This window comes from Nansenia antarctica (assembly GCF_963989245.1).
Source record: "Nansenia antarctica genome assembly, chromosome: 3".
NCBI lineage: Eukaryota > Metazoa > Chordata > Actinopteri > Argentiniformes > Microstomatidae > Nansenia > Nansenia antarctica.
In genome coordinates this window covers 47235400-47257712 of record NC_137688.1, presented here as the reverse complement: position 1 = coordinate 47257712, position 22313 = coordinate 47235400, and the positions used below count along the sequence as shown (strand labels likewise).

At 49.1% G+C, this 22313-nt stretch overlaps 1 protein-coding gene across 3 annotated transcripts in view; it reads right to left on the bottom strand.

Annotated features, from left to right (window-relative positions):
* LOC308153259 (mitogen-activated protein kinase kinase kinase kinase 4-like) overlaps positions 1-20934 on the bottom strand; it is a 35914-nt gene extending 14980 nt beyond the window's left edge. For all 3 annotated transcript variants that reach the window (XM_080526343.1, XM_080526344.1, XM_080526345.1), the window contains exons 1-14: positions 20818-20934; positions 20396-20461; positions 7720-7776; positions 4351-4476; positions 4090-4200; positions 3783-3873; positions 3428-3558; positions 2948-3002; positions 2699-2777; positions 2121-2296; positions 1854-1926; positions 1146-1356; positions 455-616; positions 249-335 (exon numbers count right to left, since the gene is read on the bottom strand). In XM_080526343.1, the coding sequence (XP_080382469.1) occupies positions 249-335; positions 455-616; positions 1146-1356; positions 1854-1926; positions 2121-2296; positions 2699-2777; positions 2948-3002; positions 3428-3558; positions 3783-3873; positions 4090-4200; positions 4351-4476; positions 7720-7776; positions 20396-20461; positions 20818-20874 (1482 nt within the window). In that variant the 5' untranslated portion in view covers positions 20875-20934. The remainder of the gene's footprint in view (positions 1-248; positions 336-454; positions 617-1145; positions 1357-1853; positions 1927-2120; positions 2297-2698; positions 2778-2947; positions 3003-3427; positions 3559-3782; positions 3874-4089; positions 4201-4350; positions 4477-7719; positions 7777-20395; positions 20462-20817) is intronic.
* Between the last annotated feature and the right edge of the window lie 1379 nt (positions 20935-22313).

Below are 22313 nucleotides of genomic sequence, written 5' to 3'. Positions count from 1 at the left end.
GATTATAGCTACTGTACATTTGAGAGAAATGCGCTTCCTCAGTGGTTTGCAACTTACAGAACAAGATCGTAGATAGAAATGTGATGCTTAGAGCCCTTCGGCACCATTTCCTCTCCTACACAACAAAGACTCATCGTGTCTGTTCTCTTCTGTTCTGCGTGAATCATTTTCGGGGCGGTCAGCAGCGCTCCGGTGAACGGCCGTCTGGAGAAGGGGGCGCGGGGAGGATGCAGGCAGGTGGTTCTTACCAGCAGCATGGCCTGTTCATGGAGCAGCTGCTGCTGCAGGATCTCCAGGTGCCTCTGCTCCTCCTCCAGCTGGCGACGGATGTACTCCTGTCAATCAAACGCGAGGACCTCCGTGATTTGTTTGAAAATACAGGAAACAGCACGTGTGTGTGTGTGTGTGTGTGGGGGGGGGGGGGATCTAGTGCTTCCCATCTCTAGAGTCCTACCTGCTCGCGGTCACTCCTCCTCTTCTCGTCCTCGGCCCTCCGGCGCTCCTCCTCCTCTTTCCGTCGCCGCTCCATCTCCTCCAGACGCCTCTTCTCCTCCTGCTCGCGGCGGCGCTGCTCGCGCTCCTGCTGCCTCCTCATCTCCCGCTCGCGCCGTTGTTGCTGGAGAGCACCGGGAGGGGGAAACGAGAGAGGAGATTAGGGACACAGAAGACCCGTTCTACAAGGAAGTTACCACCACTTTCAATTATTTTGTATTGGTTTTATGTTTTGTTTTAACAACAACAAATGCATTGAATAGGTAGTCCCTTATGGGCTCTCAGGTAGTGTTATCTTGGTGCCACACTAAGGCCCCGGCCACACCGAACTATGCCATCTGTTCATTACGGATTGAGACAACGGTTCCTCTATGGGAGTCGTCTGTCGATGGACAACGGTCTGTGTCTGTTTCACACGTTTTGGCAGCTTTTTGGCCAGAAATTGAATTTTCCACAGTCCGTTTGTCTATTTAGACACTTAGAAACAAGGTTTCATACTGAGTTGCTAGGTTGCATTGTTCAGTCGCTAGGTTCTTTTAAAAAGTCATACCCGCTCAATCGGATAGTGATTTCCTATGTATACGTTTTTAACAGTTTTCCTAAAAAAAGACCCTCTGGGCTCCATCCCCCCTGCTCCATGTTGGCCTCGCTACCTCCTCCAATCTCCTCCTCTGCTCCTTCTGCTGCTCGATGCGCTTCTGCCTCTCGGCCAGTAGTTGGCGCTTGTACTCCTCCTGCTCCCTGAGCTGCTGCTCCTGCAGGAGCTGTTGTCTGCGCAGCGCCTCCGAGCGCTCCTTGTTCTCCTGCTGCAGGCGGATGAAGTCCCGCCTCAGCGTCGACTCGCCCGGCTGGTTGACGATGGAGCTTCAGGGACGAGCAGAAGAAAGAGGAAACATGTCTTAGTGTGTTAATGTCCAACGTTTGGTGGTGGAGGAAGAGGCCGCTGAGTGACCCGGCTATAATGTGAAGCGCTATGAGACCTAGCGAAAAGCCTCCATAAAAACTCAATGCATTTTCATTCTGGGGGAAAAAAACATGAAACCATTGTTCTTTATCATCACTTCAATCATTCGGTTGTTAAGTCTGACCGTTGAACAATTTCCGAGTCCAAATAGAAAAATAAAAGAATTCCCCGCACCAGAGTACCAGTATACTAAAGCGGTAGAATGACAGTTCAATCGTTTTTTAGACTCGGATCTATTCATACAACAAGGGACACAGCACTGTGGCATTTCGAAGAGAGCGCCTCAGCCAATGTTGGACCGGGAAACACGTCACGACTTAACAACCGAATAAGGTTACATGGACCGGTTACGGCGTTCACGACAGCCGTTCACACTGCAGCATAGTGAGCATCGTACCTGGGCTCCCCCTCCTGCTCTGGAGGATCCTCGTCCTCCTCTTCACTCCCACTGTACTCGTACTCAGTCTCATCTGCAAAGGGAAAACACAACACCGCCAGGAGTGTGATTATTAGGTCGATTTATTATTAGGGTGATTATTTATTATGTACAATAAAACATGGAGGACATTTGATGTGAATGTAAAGCACTTTGATTTCAGTCCATATAATATACAAACAGAACTCTCGTTATGGTCATCGAAAGGTCCGAATCGGAGCCGCCTACCCTTCTCCCCTCTCTTCTTCTTGGTGCGGTCGATGTGGTCCTTGAGCTGGATGCGGACCTGCCTCTCATTGGGCTGGTCCCTGATGTAGGGGTGCTTCAGCAGCTGCTCCGTGGGCGGGCGCTGGGTGTAGTTCTTCACCAGGCAGCCCTCGATGAAACTGAAGAACTTCTTCGACCTGAGGGGGAAGACAAAGAGATTAGAACTCGAGTTTCATGGAGGTTTATGAATTTGGACATACAGCGTCAAGTGCCTCAGAAAAGCCTTGGAAAAGCACTATAGAAATGTAATGAATTATTATTATTATTAAGTCTTTCATAGCCCTATATCATGGAAATCTGTCTCAGATGGGGGAAAAAAGCTGTACGGAGATCAATACGGAGGTGCTGGTTGGAAAAACAACATTTCAGAGGGGTTGGGGTTTTTCCTCTCCAAAATGTGTCCGCCGAGGAGATCTCGTCGTGTGCCAACGGGCACGGCTTACAGGCCAGGTGCGCCACAGCTGTTCAGCTCCGGAGCGGGCAGAGGAAGGAAACAAAAAAAAACAAAAAAAAGCGAAAAGCTTGGAGACAACACTCACCATTTCTTGGACTTGAGGCGCGGGGGAGGGTTCCTGGGGATGAGGAAAAGCGCTCGCATCGGATGCATGTCACACAGCGCTGCAGACCGGACAGGAGGGGGACAAACAGGCAGGGTTAGGATGGAGATGAGGGGGGCTGAAGAGAAGCAAAAGGCACATGGACAAGACCAACAGAGTAGAAACCCATGGGGGCTTGAGATGGAGCGAGACAGAAGTGGAGGTGGGGTGGGGGGGGGGACTGGTACTCACGGGGAGCTCCTTCAGCCATCTCAATGGCAGTGATCCCAGTAGACCACAAGTCACTCTGCAAGGGGAGGCACAGAGCGAGACACACACGTCAGACATGGCGCGAGACACACACACACACACACACACACACACACACATTTAGCTAGAGCAAAATAAGTTACTACACGTAATGAACCCTCTGTAGTGTATAATAGTGTACAGATGCGAAGCACACAAACAGAGTCAAACTGAGCCGCAACATCTGACAGTCGGTAGGTAATGAGTGCGTAAGTGGTGCGCATACTTCAGGGAAAAGGGTGGAGGATCGGGAAGCTCGTCTGCTTGTGGTCTGTTTACTGAACGGTGCTTGGCTTGACATGACATTGTATGTTGTTTGTGTCTGAATGAGGAGTAAGCTACAAATGAATTGCCCCTAAAGTTGTCTGAATCTGAATCTGCGAGGTGGAAAAAATAATAATATATATAAAGGCAAGTGCCTACCCTGTAGTCGTAAGTGGCGTCCGGGTTCTCGTCGCAGGCGATGACCTCGGGGGCCATCCAATAGGGCGTCCCGATGAAGGTGTTTCTCCGCCCCACCGTCCTGTCGAGCTGGGCGCTCACGCCGAAGTCCACTGCGAGACACACCCGTGACGAGATGAGAAACAAACAGTCAACGATTTCAAACCGGTTCTACAACAGCTACGGATAAAAAAAAATGACTGTGGCCTGGAGCGATAACGCCTTGGACGAGCCAGGAGTTCGCTTTGTCGGGAGGGTTTTCCCCTAGCAGACTAGAAGCGCGGCTTTGCGGTAGCGACCGCGGTTCGCTGGGGAGCGCCGACGCCTCGCCACTTACCCAGCTTGACCTCCGCGTTCTCCGTCAGCAGGACGTTCTGACCCTTGATGTCACGATGGATGACGTGGTGGGCGTGCAGGTGGGCCAGTCCCTGATGAGAAAGAGGAGGAGGTGGAGGGGGGAGGGGAGAGGGGGGTTAGCAGAGCTGAGCATTCAGGACACATGAGCACGTTCTAAAAGGAAGAAGGCTGCTGCATGCTTTTAGAGAGCTTTAAATGATTCACTGTTTATAGGTGGGGGGAGGGGGGGACAGAGTAGACTTTACGGTGTGTGCCGGTTGGTGGCGTGGTAGAGAGGAGAGACTCACCCGGAGGATCTCTCTGGAGATGTAGGCGATCCAGTCCTCCTTCAGCTGGTTGCCCTTGGTGTTCTTGACAAGGTCTGTTATGGAGCCCGCACCACAAAACTCCATCACCAGCTACAGGGCGGGCACACACACACACACACACACACACACACACACACTTAGAAGACACACAGAGGCTCTCCTGAAATCTTAATCAGCGATTAGCTAAGTCAGTAGAAAGATGGGACACACACACACAAACACACACACACACACACTCACCCAGAGCTGGTCATCGTGTCCCACGGGAGTCTTCTTGATGAAAGCACCGTAGTATGTGGCTATGTTTCTGTGATGGGAATACTTCTTGAGCATGTTGATCTCCAGTTTAATTTCCTCCTCTTCATCCTACACAGACACACACAGACACACACACACAGACACACACACACGAAGGAAAGAAAGCACAAAGAGTATTTGTATGGTATAAAACCCCATAACTTTCCCAGAATAGGATCAAACATTTCGTTCAGGTCACATTTTGTGAGGTCGATAGCTCGGGCCTTAAGCGAAACCTAGAGGAAATTAAACCCTCGTCCTTACACCCTAAACAAATGGAATTAATTCCCAGACACTCAACACATCCACTGTGTTCCCTAATGACTTCTTTGTTTTGGGATTAATGACGCGTGTATGGGACAGTGCTCCGTGGCTGACAACCGTCAGTTTATCAGTAATCCATCTCGCCATACGACCGTACACAGCCAATCTCTGAACAAAACTATTTGCATTCCATTAGTCCCGACGCCTGTCATTATTTACAATAATAGTGAAGAGCGAGGATAAACAAACAGACTTTAATCAAGCATTATGACGGTTTCGGTGGTGTACCCCCCCACCCCCACCCCACCCCCCCCCTCACAGAGACGGTATGTTATCAAATGGAGAGAAATCCATTCCCTATACGGGAATTAGCTAGCCATCTTCCATTACAACCACTTGACAATGATTAACAGCGACACACTGATTGAACACACGCACAGCATGCACACGGAGCGGGTTTTTCCCCGTCTTATGTGGCTCGACTTATAGAATGCCCCGTGGGCGGGAGGGAGGTGAATTATGAGGGTATTATAGCGAATGGCTGCAATGCTGTTAACATGGGCACCCCCCCCCCACGACTGCATTCCTGGCCGTCCCATTAAGTGCCAGTATGGGGGACTGCTGTCTTGTTTAAAACAGACGCTGTGGTTTTCTGACTTCCTCAACCGAGGCCCTGCTGGCAGAGAGGCTAGACCCCCTGTCGCAAAGGCAGGCATCTGTACTGCTGCACTCTGTCGGGGTGACGTCAGCCTCTCTCTAGTTTGTTCGTTCCCTCCGTCCCGCTTTCCCACTCTCTCTCGGGCGATGTTTCCTGCAGCTGTTTGGATTATTATTCTCAGCCGTGAAAGCTTCATCACCGCCGTGTCACATGACCAGGGACAGACAGACGGGGCGCTGCTGACAGTGCCACAGTGACGGGAGGTCGGCCCATTGTAGGTCAAAGGGTAAAACATAATGATGAACCAAAAACATATCCTACCTCAATGGACAGACAGACACAACCCTAACCCAAAAATGTGCCCAAAAGCATATTTTTATCTCAGTGGCTAGACAGACAGACACACTCAGACACACACATTGGTGACACCCTGCAGGGAGATTATGTAACTCTCTTTCTGCCCATCCAACCGAGAATTAGAAGGTTGGAGAGTTTCAACTACATTGTCTTGAACCTCAACTGGAGATCAAATTAAATTTAAAAATATGTTTTAGATTGAAACCCCCCCCAAAAAAAAAGAAATCGCCTTCCTCATGTTTATAAACAGCATGCAGAGTGCTGTGGATTTGAAAATGTAGAACAGGGGTGAGATTCTGGGTCACGGCGTGCGCGCACACGCACACACACACACACACACACACACTGAAGCACGCCTGTGGAAGTGATCCGCACACAGGCAGTTTAACCGCGAGAGATCAGGCAGAACAGGGAGCTAGTGAACGCATCCCAGCCCGGCCCGGGCCTGGCCCCAGACCCGCATCTCTGCACAGCAGAAACAACAACAACAGCAGCAGCAGCAGCAGCAGCAGCTGGCCATGAAGACTAAGAAGGCTGTTGTTGGGAAGACACTGACAGGTGTTCTGCTCACCTGGAGCCTGTCCAAGAGGTTTGACCGTTACAGAACGTTCAGATAAGAAATGTAGGAGTGGAGGAGTGGAGTCAGGTGAAAGAGGCAGTCATGTTAGCCCTGTAAAAGGACATTTTCACCTGCAACGTTCTGAACATTTCTCCTTCTACTAGGCTGTGTGCTACTTCCAATGGAGGAAGTTACAAAGCACTAATAGTTCCTGTTATTTAATATTTCCCTTGTGTGTGTGTGTGTATACACCTGCCTGGTCAACATGGTATATAGGGGCGTTCGTTAACCTCCCCCTGACGGATGGTTGGTCGCACCCGCACACATCACCACCGTATGACAACTATCAACAGAGCAGTCTGTCTGCTCCGTATCCGGCCCCTAAGAGGGCCCTGTCCTAGGCTAGGCCACTTCCTAGGCAGAGCAGGTGAAAGGTCCTGTGTAGCTGTGTCAGAGGGGAGGGGAGTGGCCCACTGGCACACCTTGAGAGCTCCGGACGCCCACGGCAGGAAACGGTTGGGCAACACTCCCTGTTCCGAGGGCTCCTTGTGACACCGCAAGACCTCTTACTCATGCCACTCGGCAGGGAGTGGCTGGAAGGCAGGTCCAGACACAACAAGCACAGAGAACTGGTCCTAGAACCAGAATCGTCACATTTGGTTGAGCCAGGGCTTTGAGAAATAGGTCAACAAGACTTCAGGTGCCTTGATAGGTACACACAGTGCTGATTAATAGACGGCTTTAGCCAGAGTTGTGCCTTTTCCCAACGAAGGTAGACTCGTGTTAAAAGACTAGGGTGACTTCCTATCCTGCTTACAGGAACAGAATCCAAATCTGCTTAAAGGGCTTCTTCTTAACAGGAGCCCTCCCTTGAGGAACCTTTAATAATAATTGAGAGTAAACGACTGCTATTTGAAAAATCGGGTCGGAGGAGTTCTTCATGATGGTCTGTATGGGTGGCCCCCGCTAGCGCTGTATAGACTGGGAGGTCCCCTTCAGAGATAAAAGGAGACTGCCACCACAGAGCAGAGGGCTGCTCATCCGCCTGCCCGCCTCAAAGTGACGCAATTCGGTCGGAAAGAAACATCATGCTGGCCTCGATGTAATGATCTCTGCTTATTATAGGGGAATTAATGGGTGCCTCGTTATGTAGAAGTCAACTATGTTTCCCTGGAATGTAGGAATGTCTGCGACGATGTGGGTAGGACAGACGGGAAAACGGTACGCCAAAGTGGGGAGAAACGTCGAGTGTACATAACCTAAATCTCTGGATCTGAAGCTAAAATTAGGGCGATCTTAAAAGAAAAAAATCGGAATTAAAGTAGCTGGAATGGCCAATTGTTTTCAAAGGTCATCCAGGACATTCCAAGACTCCATTGTTCCCGGTAGACCTCACATCCAACATCCTCCCTGACATATATACACACACACACACACACACGCACACGCACACGCCTGAGTTAAACTTGCTTACCTCTGTGACATCCATGACCTTGATGGCCGCCAGCTGTCCGGTTTTGACATGTCGCCCCTGTTGAGAGAGGAAGGGAAGGTGGCGGGGTCAGTCAATACATCACAGGGCACACACTCTTATCAGAAGGTTATCAAAAGGTTAATTAATCTGCTGTGTGTGTGTGTGCGGGTGGTCTATCCGTTTTAGGGTTGAAAACAGGGGGGAATATTTCCATGGAAAGTATAGATTGCAACTATAAAAGCATAACAAAACAGAAACAATTACTCTAATAAAGAGAATACAGATGTTGTCTGAAATAACCATAACCCTGGACCGCTGGGTGGCTAGATTAGGTGAGTTGATTGACAGTTCCCACAGTGCTCCTCTCCCAGCACGCAAGGATACGCTTATCATACCGTAGATGCACAGCTGGACATCGGACGTAAAGCTACATATGGATTGGGTCGTAATCCCCGAACTGAATAAACATTCCCACAGTTCTCCTCTCCCAGCAGCCCTGGCTGCTACACAGGGACAGAAATAGAAAGGGCCTCCTCCCCTCTTCTACTCCAACCCCACTGAAGGAGAGAAGCTGGCTTCAACAATTATTTGGACAAAAAACAAAAACGGACAAGGGGTATTCCCCTCCATCGTTTCGGGAGGCGAAAGTGCATTTAAAGGACGCTCCGGCATTGTCTGTTTGCTGCTGACGATCGCAGCAGCTGTGAATTTGAGGCAAACACGCAAGTACCCCACTGGCACGCACGGACAGACGGACGGACGCACAGCGCACACACAATCTCCGAACCATCTCGGTCTCTGATGGAATGGTGGAGCATTCCACAGTCAATTGAATATGCGTGGATTAGGACAATAAAAGCCAGCCAGCTTATTCTTTACAGCGAGGGATGAGATGAACGGCCCACTCTTCTGACTTAATCCTCTCCTCTTTGATCCCGGGGGCAGCTGCTAGAAAAAACATCAGCGACAGTGACGTTATCGCTCCAGGCCCCAGTGCACTAACCCCCCACCCCCCCACCCCGCCCCCCAAAACACTAACTCTCCTTTGGTGGAGGTGAGAGGTCACAGGTGCGTTGGAGGGTTCAGCTTTCACCCTCCCCCCTCCCCCCTTCCGCAGCCTCCCCTCCATCAACACACAGGCTGGAGTGGTTTAGTCTTAAGGGACTGTGTGACGATGACTTTCTAGATGAAAATGACCTGCTTCCTTTCACACACTGTTTGAATACTACCTGAACATGACCCTTTGTGGCCCTGAAACATGTTCTCCCTGTGGCATTAACCCGTTTGGACAGTACCTAGAATCCATGAAAGTCCATCGGTCATGTGTTTGACTGAATGTCTGTTATTGCCCACTGGTTCCTCTCCATCTATCAGGGCCAGGAGGAGCAGCCCTAGATAACACAGCAGCCAGGAATGCAGACAGGAAGTAGAGGATAGATCTATCAACCAGTCAGTGTGATAAGGCCCCCCCCTCCCCCTCCCCCTCCCCCTCCGTGTGCGCTCCAGTCCGCCCATATGGCCCCAACACTATCACATTGTGACAAGAGCCAACTGCTTCACCAAGACAACCAGCTTCACCAAGACCGTCAGCTTCACCAAGACCGCCAGCTTCACCAAGACCACCAGCTTCACCAAGACCGCCGGCTTCACCAAGACCACCGGCTTCACCAAGCACAAAGGCTTCACCAAGACCGCCGGCTTCACCAAGACCACCGGCTTCACCAAGCACAAAGGCTTCACCAAGACCGCCAGCTTCACCAAGACCGCCAGCTTCACTAAGACCGCCAGCTTCACCAAGACCGCCAGCTTCACCAAGCCCAAAGGCTTCACCAAGACCACCTGCTTCACCAAGACCGCCGGCTTCACCAAGACCGCCGGCTTCACTTCCATAGCTGCTTACAGTGGGCTGCAGCAGACTGAAGGGTAAGCATGGTAACCAACCCCCTCCATACGCCACTAGAGGATACCAGTCCTACGCCAGGGTAGGGGCAGGGGTCTGGACCCTCTGAGCCTGCGTCCCAATGGTCTAACGTGGATTCCTCTCCTCATGCCCTTTGCTTCTTCTGCACAAGGGTTGGGCCGATACCAGATGATTATCATCAGATATTGTGATATTTGGCGCATATTATTATTTGGAGCATATTGGGATATTGTTTTGAAGAAGATAGTCTGTAAAAGTGCTTCAAACTCCAGGGGGCTGTATGTGCAACTACAAGTATGTCATATGTCACTTTTCGCAAGGCAAAGCACATCTAGCAGCGAAAACAATGTCTCTGTTTCACAAGACTTGTTCAAAACACGAGCCACTCAGCCACACACACTTTAGGCACTGCAGTTCAATCGTATTTGCTTACTCTGGCCTGTCTCCACCATACCTCAGCAATGACAGATATATTATCATATACGGTGATATTTTCTGAAGTAATATCATGAGCAAGAAAATAGTGGGATATCGCCCCAACCGAAATCTGAGCTGATAATCGGATTTGGCCAAATGAAGAATGTGACCGATGGCACGAAATGCCACATTTGTACCAAATCAGTGCAAATGAAGGAGAGGTCGTGAGGAGAAGGAGCACATGGAGGGCGATGTGGACTGGAGACACAGCACAGGGCTCCAAGGGTGTCCATGCCCAACCTATGGTACCTCTGACCTATAGTGGGCCCCTGGCACCTAGGGGGGGGCAGGCTACAAGGCACTAACTCGGGCTCGTTCGTGAGGCCCTCGGGCCTCTGGCCTGGCCGTGGCCCTGGAGGGGTTATCTAAGGCAGTGAGTTATCACTGAGCCCCTCTGCTGCAGCTCCAGTCTCCCATTAAGCCCCCTAAGCACAGCCAGATGTTCTGCTGGCCTCACTCCAGCACTCCGGTCCGCCTACAGCCTCTCCCCCCCACACCAGTACAAAACCAGGAGAGAAAAAAAAAGAATATAATCTCAAAAGATCTTCTCTCATAATCTCCGTCTCAAAAGGCATTGGAGGAGATCAAGGGTTACTCCCCTTAGACCTCCCCGTTTCAATGTGTTTTGAGGAGACTAGGAGAAGGAGGTTTTCCAGGACAGACTTGGAGGAGATTTGGCTACTCTCCGTCCTAGCTAGCCCGATCCACCCAGTAACCAAAAGCAGCAAAAGCAGCACACCAAGACCTACTCTCTCTACTAGTAACCCTAGTCCTCGGTAGACCCACACATAGGGGCGGCTGTGGCGCAGGAGGTAGAGTCGGCGTCTAATGATCGCAAGGTTGACAGATCGGCGGTTCGAGCCCCGACTGGCCACACGTCGAAGTGTCCTTGGGCAAGACACTGAACACCAAATTGCTCGCAATGAGCGGGCCGGCGCCTTGCATGGTGGCTTGCCGCCATTGGTGTGTGAATGTGTGTGTGAATGGGTGAATGAGAGGCCATTGTAAAGCGCTTTGGAATAAGGCGCTATATACAGGGGTGCACATAACTGGTGCGCCAGTGCGCATGCGTCGCCAAAATGCATGCTGCGCGGAAGATCAGCGGCATGAACGCGCTCTTGCGCACCAACAGCTGGGAGCGCTGGGAGAGGAATTGACTTCCTCAAAATCCACCTGCTGACTGCTGACTGCTGCATCACTGCAAGCGCCGTAACGCCATCACAACGACCACGGCGACTCCCCTCACGAAAACATTCGGAAAGTATCGTAACTTGTACTTTCATTCCGCGTATCGCGTATCGCACGGTTATCACGCCGACACGTGACAATTCAGTCCCGAACGACTCGTCGCTAAAAGGAAAAACAACACCAAGGAACTTCACGTTTCTTTTCTCTGAAGCTTTCAAACGTTCAGACGTTTATTTTACAGCTTCATTATCACACCTAGACCCCTGACCCAGGGAATATGGTTGGGAATTCTATTAGAAAAAAAAATAAGACTTTGTTGCACAATCAAAATAATGAGCTATTTAAAGTGATAGCCTACAACATCCTCTACCATGGTTGAAATTGAGGACAGTGATAACTTACAGCAGTCAAGAGAGCAGTGCTGATGATGATTAAGCTTGTAGCATAAATAAATGCTTAGGCTGTAACTTTTTGTTGAAAAGTTGATTTCAGTGTTTACAGAACAGAGCAGTGCTTAAAGAGATGTCAGTTGATTTCATTGTGTTTAAAGAACAGACATTCAGTTAGTGCTTAAAGAGATGTCAGTTGATTTCATTATGTTTAAAGGAGTCTGACAGACTTTCATGCTTAAAGAGCAGTCATTTGATTTTGCGTTTGTTTCTTTTGTTTTGCACACAATCATTTGTTCGTTCATCTTTATTTATGAATAAATGTCGTTTTGCTAATATAAGTTATCCATGTATCCCTTTTTTATCCATCCTGTGGGACGGGTCGTGACTCGCGAGCTCGGGGAGCACCAAGCAGCATCCCTAGGTGCTCCTCTGAGCACTGGCCCCAAAAAGTTATGTGCACCCCTGGCTATATAAGTCAGTCCATTACACATTCTCAGTAGACCCAGACACCTCCCAAAGATGGAGGGACACGCCACCGTAGCACATGTAAAACCTGTTTTGGGAGGACGACAGAATGCTCTTATTACTGAAGTAAGGCCTACCCGTCACATCAACATTTTGGGGGTCATAAGGTAAATCAGCCGTGAGCCCACAACAACAGAGTCTGCTTTTCTGTGTTATTACTCCATACACAGTGATGCTGCCATAGTCTGTAATACATCAAAAGCTAGTTGGGGGGGGGGGGCGGGGGTAGGGGTTCCTGGGTGGTAATCAGGGTTGCACAGCCTCTGGGGACAGAGGGTTCAGATGGAGATGGAAGGTGACATTTGAGCTGGGAGAGAGAGGGTGCGGTGGCAGCACTGGTACATGACGAATTGGTCCACCTCAGGGAAAAGCTAGGTATATGCAACCAAAGAAGGACATGTGCACACATACTGTGTCTCACACACACACACACACACACACAGTACAAAGACAGAGACACATCACAGGAATTCTGAACCAATCAAGCACCCACATGCACACACACACACACACACACACACACACACACACAAGGAACATGCATTGACATTAACCCTCCTGACCCCCTCCTCTGCTCAACAGAAACCAGATGAGCAGTGTATGAGAGAGAGAGAGTAGAGAGAAAGAGTAGATTAGAGAGAGGAGAGGAGAGAGAGTAGAGAGGAGAGAGAGAGTAGAGGGGAGAGAGAGTAGAGAGGAGAGAGAGAGTAGAGAGGGTAGAGAGAGAGAGAGAGAGAGAGTAGAGAGAGTAGATTAGAGAGAGAGTAGACAGAGTAGAGCGAGTAGAGAGAGAGGAGAGAGAGTGGAGAGAGAGTAGATTAGAGAGAGAGGGTAGAGAGAGAGAGTAGAGAGAGTAGAGCGAGTAGAGAAAGAGGAGAGAGAGAGTAGAGAAAGAGTAGAGAGAGAGGAGAGAGAGTAGATTAGAGAGAGAGAGAAAGAGAGAGAGAGAGACACCGTTTAGCAGCTCATGACAGAGCTCTACAACATACCAGCACACTGACCCACTTCTGAGTAGATCAACTCCCATGGCTGTGACACACAACACCTTTTGAACCACGAGGAGAGAGAGAAGCACCCAAATGCTTGGTCGTTGTGTGTAGGCCTTAAGCCAAGACAACCAAGTGGGCTGGTGTTGGGAGAGGGACCAGTCGATAACCACGGAGCAGCTATTGATCACAGTGCAGCAGCCACACACACACAAAAAAAACTAGCTCGATAAAACAGGGCTTTGGTCTCTGGGCGGGTGACAAGCAAGTTTTTATTTTTTATTTTTTAAGTTGAATAGAACCAAAAAGAATTAAGCGTTGCCTATTTTACAGGACTTAAAATGGAAAAGAGAGAGAAACGTGACACTGGGACACTGGTAAAAGGAGAGTCCTGCGGATAGCACGCCTCAAACTGCACTAGCCTGTCTGGTCCGTGAGGGCTTTTTATGTCTGGCCTCACCCCTGTCTGATAATGAGGTGGCTCACAGTGGCTCCCCTCTCCCCCACCCCACCCCCACAGACACACACACACACACACACACAGCAGAGTTCTGTTCAGGCAGCGTCGTGGATAGCCATGGGCCGTTGTGGGTCTTGTGACACCCGTTAGAGACAGGGTCAGTGTGGGGGAGAGAAAACAAAAGGGCTGGTCTGTGTGTGTAGGCTGGAGGGTAGCAGGACGGATGGATGGGTGGGTGGGTGGGTGTAGGTTGAGAGATGTGTGAAGATGGAGTTGGACACGAGACACACACACACACACACACACACAGACAGACCCACACACCCTGCATTACTGAGAGGACAGCATGTCTGATGGCGAGAGGGTGAGCATGACAGAGGGTGAGACCTTGGCCCTGCTGCTGAGTGGGTGACACATTCAACACTCGACCAACTGACCCCTCCCCCCCCCGCCACCAAGAGGACAAGAGGCCAGTCACCCAGCACTGCTGCCACTGCCAGGCAGATAAGCAGCCTCGCCTAACCCTCCCCCAGAGCAGTCCAAGGACACGCTCCGATATGAAATGTCATGTCTCACCTTCCTTGAGGTAGGCAAACCTCTGATCTCTTGGCGCAAGTCAGAATTCCAGGGAACGTTTCATCCACACTCCCCTGCCCCCCCCCCCCCTCCTTCTACAAGGGCCCAGTTCTACAAGGGCCCAGTTCTACAAGGGCCCAGTTCTGCCATGTGGTAAGGACCCCCCCCCCCCAGAAGGACTCCGAGCTCGGAAAAGCAGGAAAGGAGATGCCCGATTAAGAGCGAGTCTCGAGTCTCGCCGTGATGAGTTCACTAGAGAGACATGCCGTTGCCTATGGCCCGGGCCCACCACTCCCTCCCCAGCACACTAACCTACAATTCTGCCTCCACTGTGGTGGGCTATAAATAGTGCTTAACCCACAGCTAGAACCATTTAACTCCTAACGCGCCGGTTCCCCTGCATGGCTCGGGGGGGGGCTTATAGGCCAGAGCGATCCATCTACAGGGTCAGGTGTTACCCCCCTATAGATGCGTGTCACACAATGCGCTAAACGAGACGACTGCGGCACTCCAGAGGATCTTTCACGGGATCCTCTAACCCGTTCGGACCGTTCGCTTCCTGGGCCAAGTCGATTGGTGTGGAGAGAGAGAGTGGAGAGAGAGAGAGTGGATAGAGAGAGAGAGTGCGTTCCTTGTTGAAAGGAGCCAGACGGGAGACGGCACCAAACCTGCTTCTACACCCCCTGTTGCTCTACGCCGAGGCTCCCTCCTCCTCCTGCTCCTCCTGCTCGGGTTAGTTAGGCTGCAGTGTGTGGTGGGGGGGGTTCCTGTGTCACTCACTACAACCCCCCCATGCCTACCCGACCTGCACTGCCCCACAGAGCACGGGCGAAGATGCCCCGGGACAAACAAGAGGATGAGGGAGGGGGGGGGGGGGGGGTGGAGGAGGGCGGGGCGGTCTCGACAATAAAGATGCATGCAGGCAGGTACTTGCATCAATCTTGCATCATCCGTCAGTACAGGCCAGGGATAAACTATCCTTAGTTTACATTCCTTCTCGTTACATTAAGCCAGGGATTTAAGTTACCCTGGGAAATGACAATGTCCTCACGTGAATGCATGAAAGAGGCTGAAGCGGTGTGGGTGACGGAATCATCCATATCCTCCACAGACAAACAATACTCCACTGAAAACATGAGACCATCCCAAATCCAAGCCCCTGATGCTATCTCAGCAGCAAACGACGGCAAAACAGATCACATGTTTAAAAGCTAATTCAGTACATTGAAGCCTACCCTACACATTCAGGAAGACAGCACCCCTATAGAGGCTCTCTTACACACACACACACAGTGTTTCCTCTACATGCATTTCATCGTGGCGGGCCGCCACGATGGAATTTCCTCCGCCACCATTCAGATTTCTCAAAAAAAAAAAAAAAAGAAGAAGTTCTCCAAAAAAAAAAAAAAAAAAAAACATTTTAGCTGATTAAAATATATCTGATCCTAGATCAGCGCTATAATCGATGTTGACTAAAAGTGCACCTAAATCCACGCCCATCTCTCTCTAACCGCTGATCCAAAATCAGATTAATGACATTCAGTTGACGACGTGACACAAGGGCTCCTGATTGGTCTAAATGTGAACTGTGGTATTATTGTTATTGTGTACAGGCCACCGTAGTGACATCCGGGGGGTATTCCATCAACATCGCTAAAGGGAAAATCCAGGTTTAGTCTGATAAATCTCGCGAGAGTTCTTACAAATATCCAGGCATGCTTGAGTGTGTTGTTGACAATCGTTCATGTCCTTCATTAAACGTTTAGCTTTGTCATTTGATACGCCGCCTACGACTACCATCTCTCTGCACTACAGTAAACAGTTAATCAGTAACGTTAGCCGCTTTTGTGCTCATGTAGGCCTACTTCGTATTATATTATAGCTGATGATCTTTGTGTGTGTATGTGACTGTCAGTCACAAGTTTATATTCTGTATATTCATTATTTTATTTTTTTGGCCATCCTCTAGTTTTGGCTGTGATTAGAAAAAATAAAAAAAAATAAAAAAACGCTGTTTTGAGCGCGCGTGCGCGTTTCATGCGCGTGCACGCGGGAAAAATCGCGCGCGCTACGCGCGCGGTCACGGCCACCCGCCACCATTGTAACAATTCCTGGAGGAAACACTGCACACACACTACACACACACACACACACACACACACACACACACACACAATGTGTCTCTCTGAGAAAGCAGACATCATGGGTCCACACAACTGTAATTCTGTGGAGGGCGAGATAACGAAAGACAGACCGGTATAGGGGGGAATGTTTGAGGGTGAGAGCAAGCAAGAAAGACGGAGGGGTTTTGCGAGAAAGATAGGGAGGCGAAGAGAGAGTAAGAGATAAGGGAGGGCAGGAGAGAGGAGAAGAGAAAAAGGGAGTGGGAAGAGAGAGAGAGAGAGAGAGAGAGAGAGAGCAGGAGCAATGAGTCGGAGGACCAGCCGGTGTGAGCAGGAGGGCCAGTGGGGGAGTATGGGTATATTCTCCCAGCATCCCCACAGAGAGCACCAGTGGCGCAGGCCTGACTATATAAGGCCTCTCCTTACAGCAGAGGGAACCCTCCCCTGCATACCATACACAGGCACGACCGGAGGAATTCTCTCCTTCTCTTAAACCTTTTATCATTTCATTTTTGTTCCTTCCCTAGAAAAAAACACCTGAGGCTCTCTCCATCTCACGGAGCCAGCTGGTCCACAGCCAGAGTGATGAAGATGACCTGGGTGAATCCCTTTAGCGCAGCGTAGGAGGTGGGGTGGGGGTGGGGGGTCAATACTGCATCAGCCTACCACAATGAGATTGAGATGGTCAAATAATGACGGCCAGACACTCTTTTGAGCAAACCATGAAAAGCGGTGTGCGTCTGACATCAGCATTGACAGTCCAGACACTGATATCTACTGCTCTAAACAATGCCTGATTGTTCCGTTACACAGGGAGCGCAGTCTCTCTGGAGGCTGGAGACAGGGCTCGGCTTTTATGGGATGAAGAACTACTGTGGTTAGGGCCTAGCTAGCGTTTTGAGACAAAGCGGAATCGAGCGTAGCTAGCAATGACATTTTTGGCTGGTGCGACTGCAGCACGACTGTTCCCGGCATGCCCCTGTGTTAACCTCTGCACAGTCTCAATGCACTTAGTGTGATTGGGAAAACCGGGGGTTTATCGAATGTAATTCATTAAGACATGACAGGAGCCATCATAAAAGGAAGGGGTGCAGGAAGGATTTGTGATCCAACGTCATCAGCAACAAACCAACCGCCGGATCCACTACTTAACGATGAGGCCTAGCCATTAATTTGATAGGGGTCTTCTTTAAAAAAAACAACAACAAAAAAACTGTAACTTGGTCGGCCTATATCCAGGCCTTCATTCCAATGTATTGAATTCAAAAGCGTTGAGCGTCATCCCCCTCACACACAGACACGCACAATTATCATTCGGCTTCGGTTCAGTCAAGCTAAACCCCCCAGTGTTTCCTGAGCTTCCAGGACGTTAAATCTGGCCACCGCCACCCTGGAGACAATCACTGCCCCCCCGCCCCCCCCTTGGCATGACTCCAGTTATCGGTCATTCGCTGCCATGTGAATGTGTTACGTGAGCAGAGCTTTCATACGGCATTTCAGTTCTTAGAAAGTGCCCCCGCCCCTGCCACGAAGCTTAGAATCAAAAGGTCACCCATTCAGAAAGGTAGGCCGTGTCATTTGGTAAGCTGGATCATCAAACAGGTATGTAGGCTAATGGGGGTTGTTACTGAAAGAGAGGGCAATATCTCCAAACTTGTTGCAATAACAACAAGAACACGGTTTACAGATGGGAAAAGAAACGGAGAAAAAAAGGCTGCTATGCCTATTCAAGGAATAAATCAATCCAATTCAATAAAATGTTTATAAAACGTATAAAATACATTTTGTTTCAATAAATGTTTTCTACAAATAAAATAAACAGTCATTACAGACCTATTGTCTTGAGGAAATGAGGAAAGGAGGGAGAAAAAAAACGTCTTTACAAAGCAGAAGAAAGCATCACATAAAGGAAGAAATCCAGCCCTTTCTCGGTTAGGGCCATTTGATTATTCAGTGTTTGAGACCCAACTGACAAACACATCCTTTCTGTGGGCCTACGAAGCAGGTCAGGGGGACCCAAAGAGCCAGAGACAAGCAGACAAAACCAGCTTTGTAATGAGACGGGTAGGGCTCTGTCTGGGCCTAGACAGCTGCTCCTCTACCAGTTGCAGCGCCCCTCATTCATACCACATGCTCATTGGCCTGTCTAATAACCCGAGTTACTGCACTGACCTAGCAGTGGGACAGCTGACAGGGGTGTGGGGGTAGAGGGGGGTAACTCACATGGTTACAGTACACGCAGTATTAGCCCACCTAATAACGTGCCGTCTCACCCCGCGAGAGAGAAGGAAAAAAAGGCTGATCGGAGCAGACTGGTTTTTGTCATGACATGTAGGCTAGACGCTGGCATGGTAACGACTCCAAAGAGGCAACGTGGCTTGGCCGGAACACACCCTCCTACACCGCTGATCTCAACTGGGTCTAGACCAACCCCAGAGCATGTAGGCTAGGCCTGAAAGGAGTTGATATGATGACACTATGGTGTGGGAAATCCAGACAGCTTGCACTGTTGGAAGAAAACATTTGCCAGATTGCCGGTATATCAAAACAACCCAGAAAGAAAGATTTCCTTGGAGTCATTAGACCACAGATATCCTACATTTTATTGAATAAACAGGCACATATAAAGACAGCCTGGGGCCTTCATACAGGACATCTATTCCATGCAATGCGATGGCTCATGAACTGCCTGACTAAAAATAGCAAGGAGCGCAAGTGTCTTTGATGTAAACAGCAGTTAGGCATAATGCTCCAATTGCAATACCAAAACCTTAAGCGGTGTATAGGAGTGGCAGTAAAAAAAATGTTTTCAAAAAGGATAAGATAAGACATTTAAAAGCAGGAGCAATCACCTGCTTGTGGAGGGATCACGGCATAACACAACAGCATGTTGACCCCAAGAATACACCATTAATCTTAAAACTGTGCTCTATAGAATTACATTAGATGAATGCTTCTGGAATAACATTCTAGGATTCAGCCTCCAGTTGATTCTCCTCAGCCAGGATGACTGGACCCTCCTGCCCCTGACAGCTGGGAGATTAAATGCAGGCCACTGGAGCAGTGCAGCCACAATGAGAAGGCCCAGCTGACCAGACTTTCTAGTTATTGTTTTCAAGCTACTCTACTCTATGCTCATACTACTACTACCACCCCCATGTAGACCGATTCCTTGAAAGAAAGGGGTTCAAAATGACAGGGCCTTCCAATAGGCAGAAGTCAGGAGGGGGGGGTAACTCACCAAGGGAGAGTGAGTCAGTCTCCTCAGAGGAAATAGAAGGAGCATACTGATTTGACTGGGGTGTTCCACTTGCTTAAACAGCTCAGTGTCTTTCAACAGTCGCAATGTTAATTTTCACAAGAGAAATATGACACCAAGAAACAGATGGTTGAGAGGGATTCACATCTACTGGCCTGGAAAAATCCTGCTGGGTAACACATGAAATTGTACTTTGCAAAAACTGGCTATGAATCAAAACCTATTGGATTGGCAGCACAGTAGTATTCCCCCCATTACCACTCCAACGGTGAAATAGAAGATGATACTCTTCAGACACATTGGTAGGACACTAGATTCCTAACAGTTCTCAAGGAGATCTAAACGAATCAATATTGTTCATGGTCATTGATTATTATACTGGAAAATGGCCTGGAATTCAAAATCAATGGCGCATAACATACAGAGGGAAAGAAACCAGATTCAAGTCTAGGTTATATCATGAAGATATGGAATGGATGGATGATGAATACCTTATCTATCATACCAATCTAGGCTACCGTACAACTAAGTAGAAATAAGATAGATACCCTAGTCACCTCGCCACACCAGCATCCATCTTTTTAGGGTGTAGTGAGGGATGTGTCCTGAAGTCGTGAATAGACATTGTTGACGTGAATACATCGACCACAGAGGGTCTTATGATTGTCAAACCTGTGTCATAACAGGGGGGGAACAACGATGTGTGTAATGTCTCGAGCTCATAATTGTGCAGGCCACAGACAGCGTTGGAATAGCCATTTCAACCAACCTTGTATACTTGTCCATAGGTGCCATTTCCGACCACTTCCACCAATTCAAAAATCCCTGCCGGATCCTGAAACGAATCGAAAACAGTGATATTTTAATACAAAAACAAGCACACAAAAACATCCACGGGTCGGTGCTTTTAACGGGCATTAGAAAGATTGGCTGGAGCCTAACGCAGCTGTTGCGTCCTGATCTCTCCAACATGCCAAACGCGTTTGGAACAAAGGAAAGCCAAGCACGATAGCTTCTCTCTCGCTGGATAACAACTAACAGTATCAACGCATTGTAACCACTCGAGTAAAAAACGGATGCTCTTTTAATTAACGAAGCATCTACACATTTGGTGAAATATAAATCTCTGGGAATAGGAATATATACTATATTTAAAATCAGGGATTTTTACTGCCCTTGTCCAGTACTCACCCGCAACGAAGCCAGGTCTATGTCTACCAGACTTTTAGCTGGAGAGTCGTTCGCCATCTTTTGAAATCTAGGCCGATCCTTCCTTCTACTAGATAATGCTGAAGCTTTAGTGCCGTAGTATCATTTGCGGTGCCTCCCTGTAGAAACGAGACGAGTCGCGTAATTCCTCTTTTGCGGTCCGCTATGTTGACGAGGACACAAGGCGACACTACTCCATGTTGAGGTGGCAGCTCGGCCCTTCCTTCGTGCAACTCCCAGCTCTCCGCTGCTCCGCCTCTCTCTCTCTCTCTCTCTCTCTCCCAGGGTTGGGAGAACCACCGCACACAAACACAGGAAGCCGGTCGGCTAAATCACAGAGAAAAGGGCAGGGCCTCGATGCAACCGTAGGGAGTGAGCGAGCATTCGGCAAAAAAGAGTCTACTAACTAGGCAACACGAGGCAGTTCTCCTTCTCCTTTGCTTCGGTTCATGTGCAGGGGTTCAAAGTAATGATTTTCTATTCATATGTAATAGGCGCTAGCTATAGCTTTGCGATGCAGGCCTCTAGCTATCTCAAAGAACCCGTCTGAACATGCGCACGTGAGCCATCAGTGTCACTATTCGTAATCATGGGTGTGGCAAGGGAACAATCGAACGAGTTGAAGTGTGCATATGGCGTCAGGAATATGTCATACCTCAGTGCTGAGTACTGGATTACCATGGGGGGGGGGGGGGGGGGGGGAAGAGTCTAATTTGGTGTGGCACCCTCTTCTGCACATCCCTTTGCTCACCTCCCCCTGGATCTTGAGCTGATCCTTACCTGTCAGTGAGCATCTGGCCAAAGAGCCCAGTCAGAAAGAAATCCCATAGGATTACACCAGTGAGTTTTATTAGCCAGTAGCAATCATGTCATCAGATTCTGTCACATCATGTAATAAACTCTATAGCCTACAGCAATATAGGCCCTAGACTAGAGTAAGGCTACTAATGTGTTTCACTACTGCTTTTCAAACACATGAGTTTGATTTATTAGATCCCCAAAAAGAAGGCAACTTTATGTCGTTTGTATGTCTCAGTCTGTCCAAATTGTCCCTAGGCCGACATGCCCTTAAATTATATCTGAGACAGAAAATGACTTCTCTTAGGCTACGTGTATTTACAGGGTTCTTGGGGAAGTTCCATGGTAGAGGAGCATAGTTGAATCACTGTGCAACCATAACGTGTTTACCTGACTTCACGATGAGTTCATGATAACCCAAATGAGTCACCAACCCCTAGATCTGGTGTGTGTTCATTGTCCATATGGCTGGGAGAAACTACTAACTCCAGCTAACTGGGAGTCACCTCACGTAAACTAGCAACCAAGTCAGAAAGTTAATTTGAGTTGATTTGGCCATAGAATATTTAACTTTGTCTACTTGCCCCCATCAATCCCATCATTTCAAATTAGCCCTAAGGTTAAAGTTAGATGGAGTTAGTACCGTAGTGTTTTTTTTAAACAACTCTGATTCTGAACAA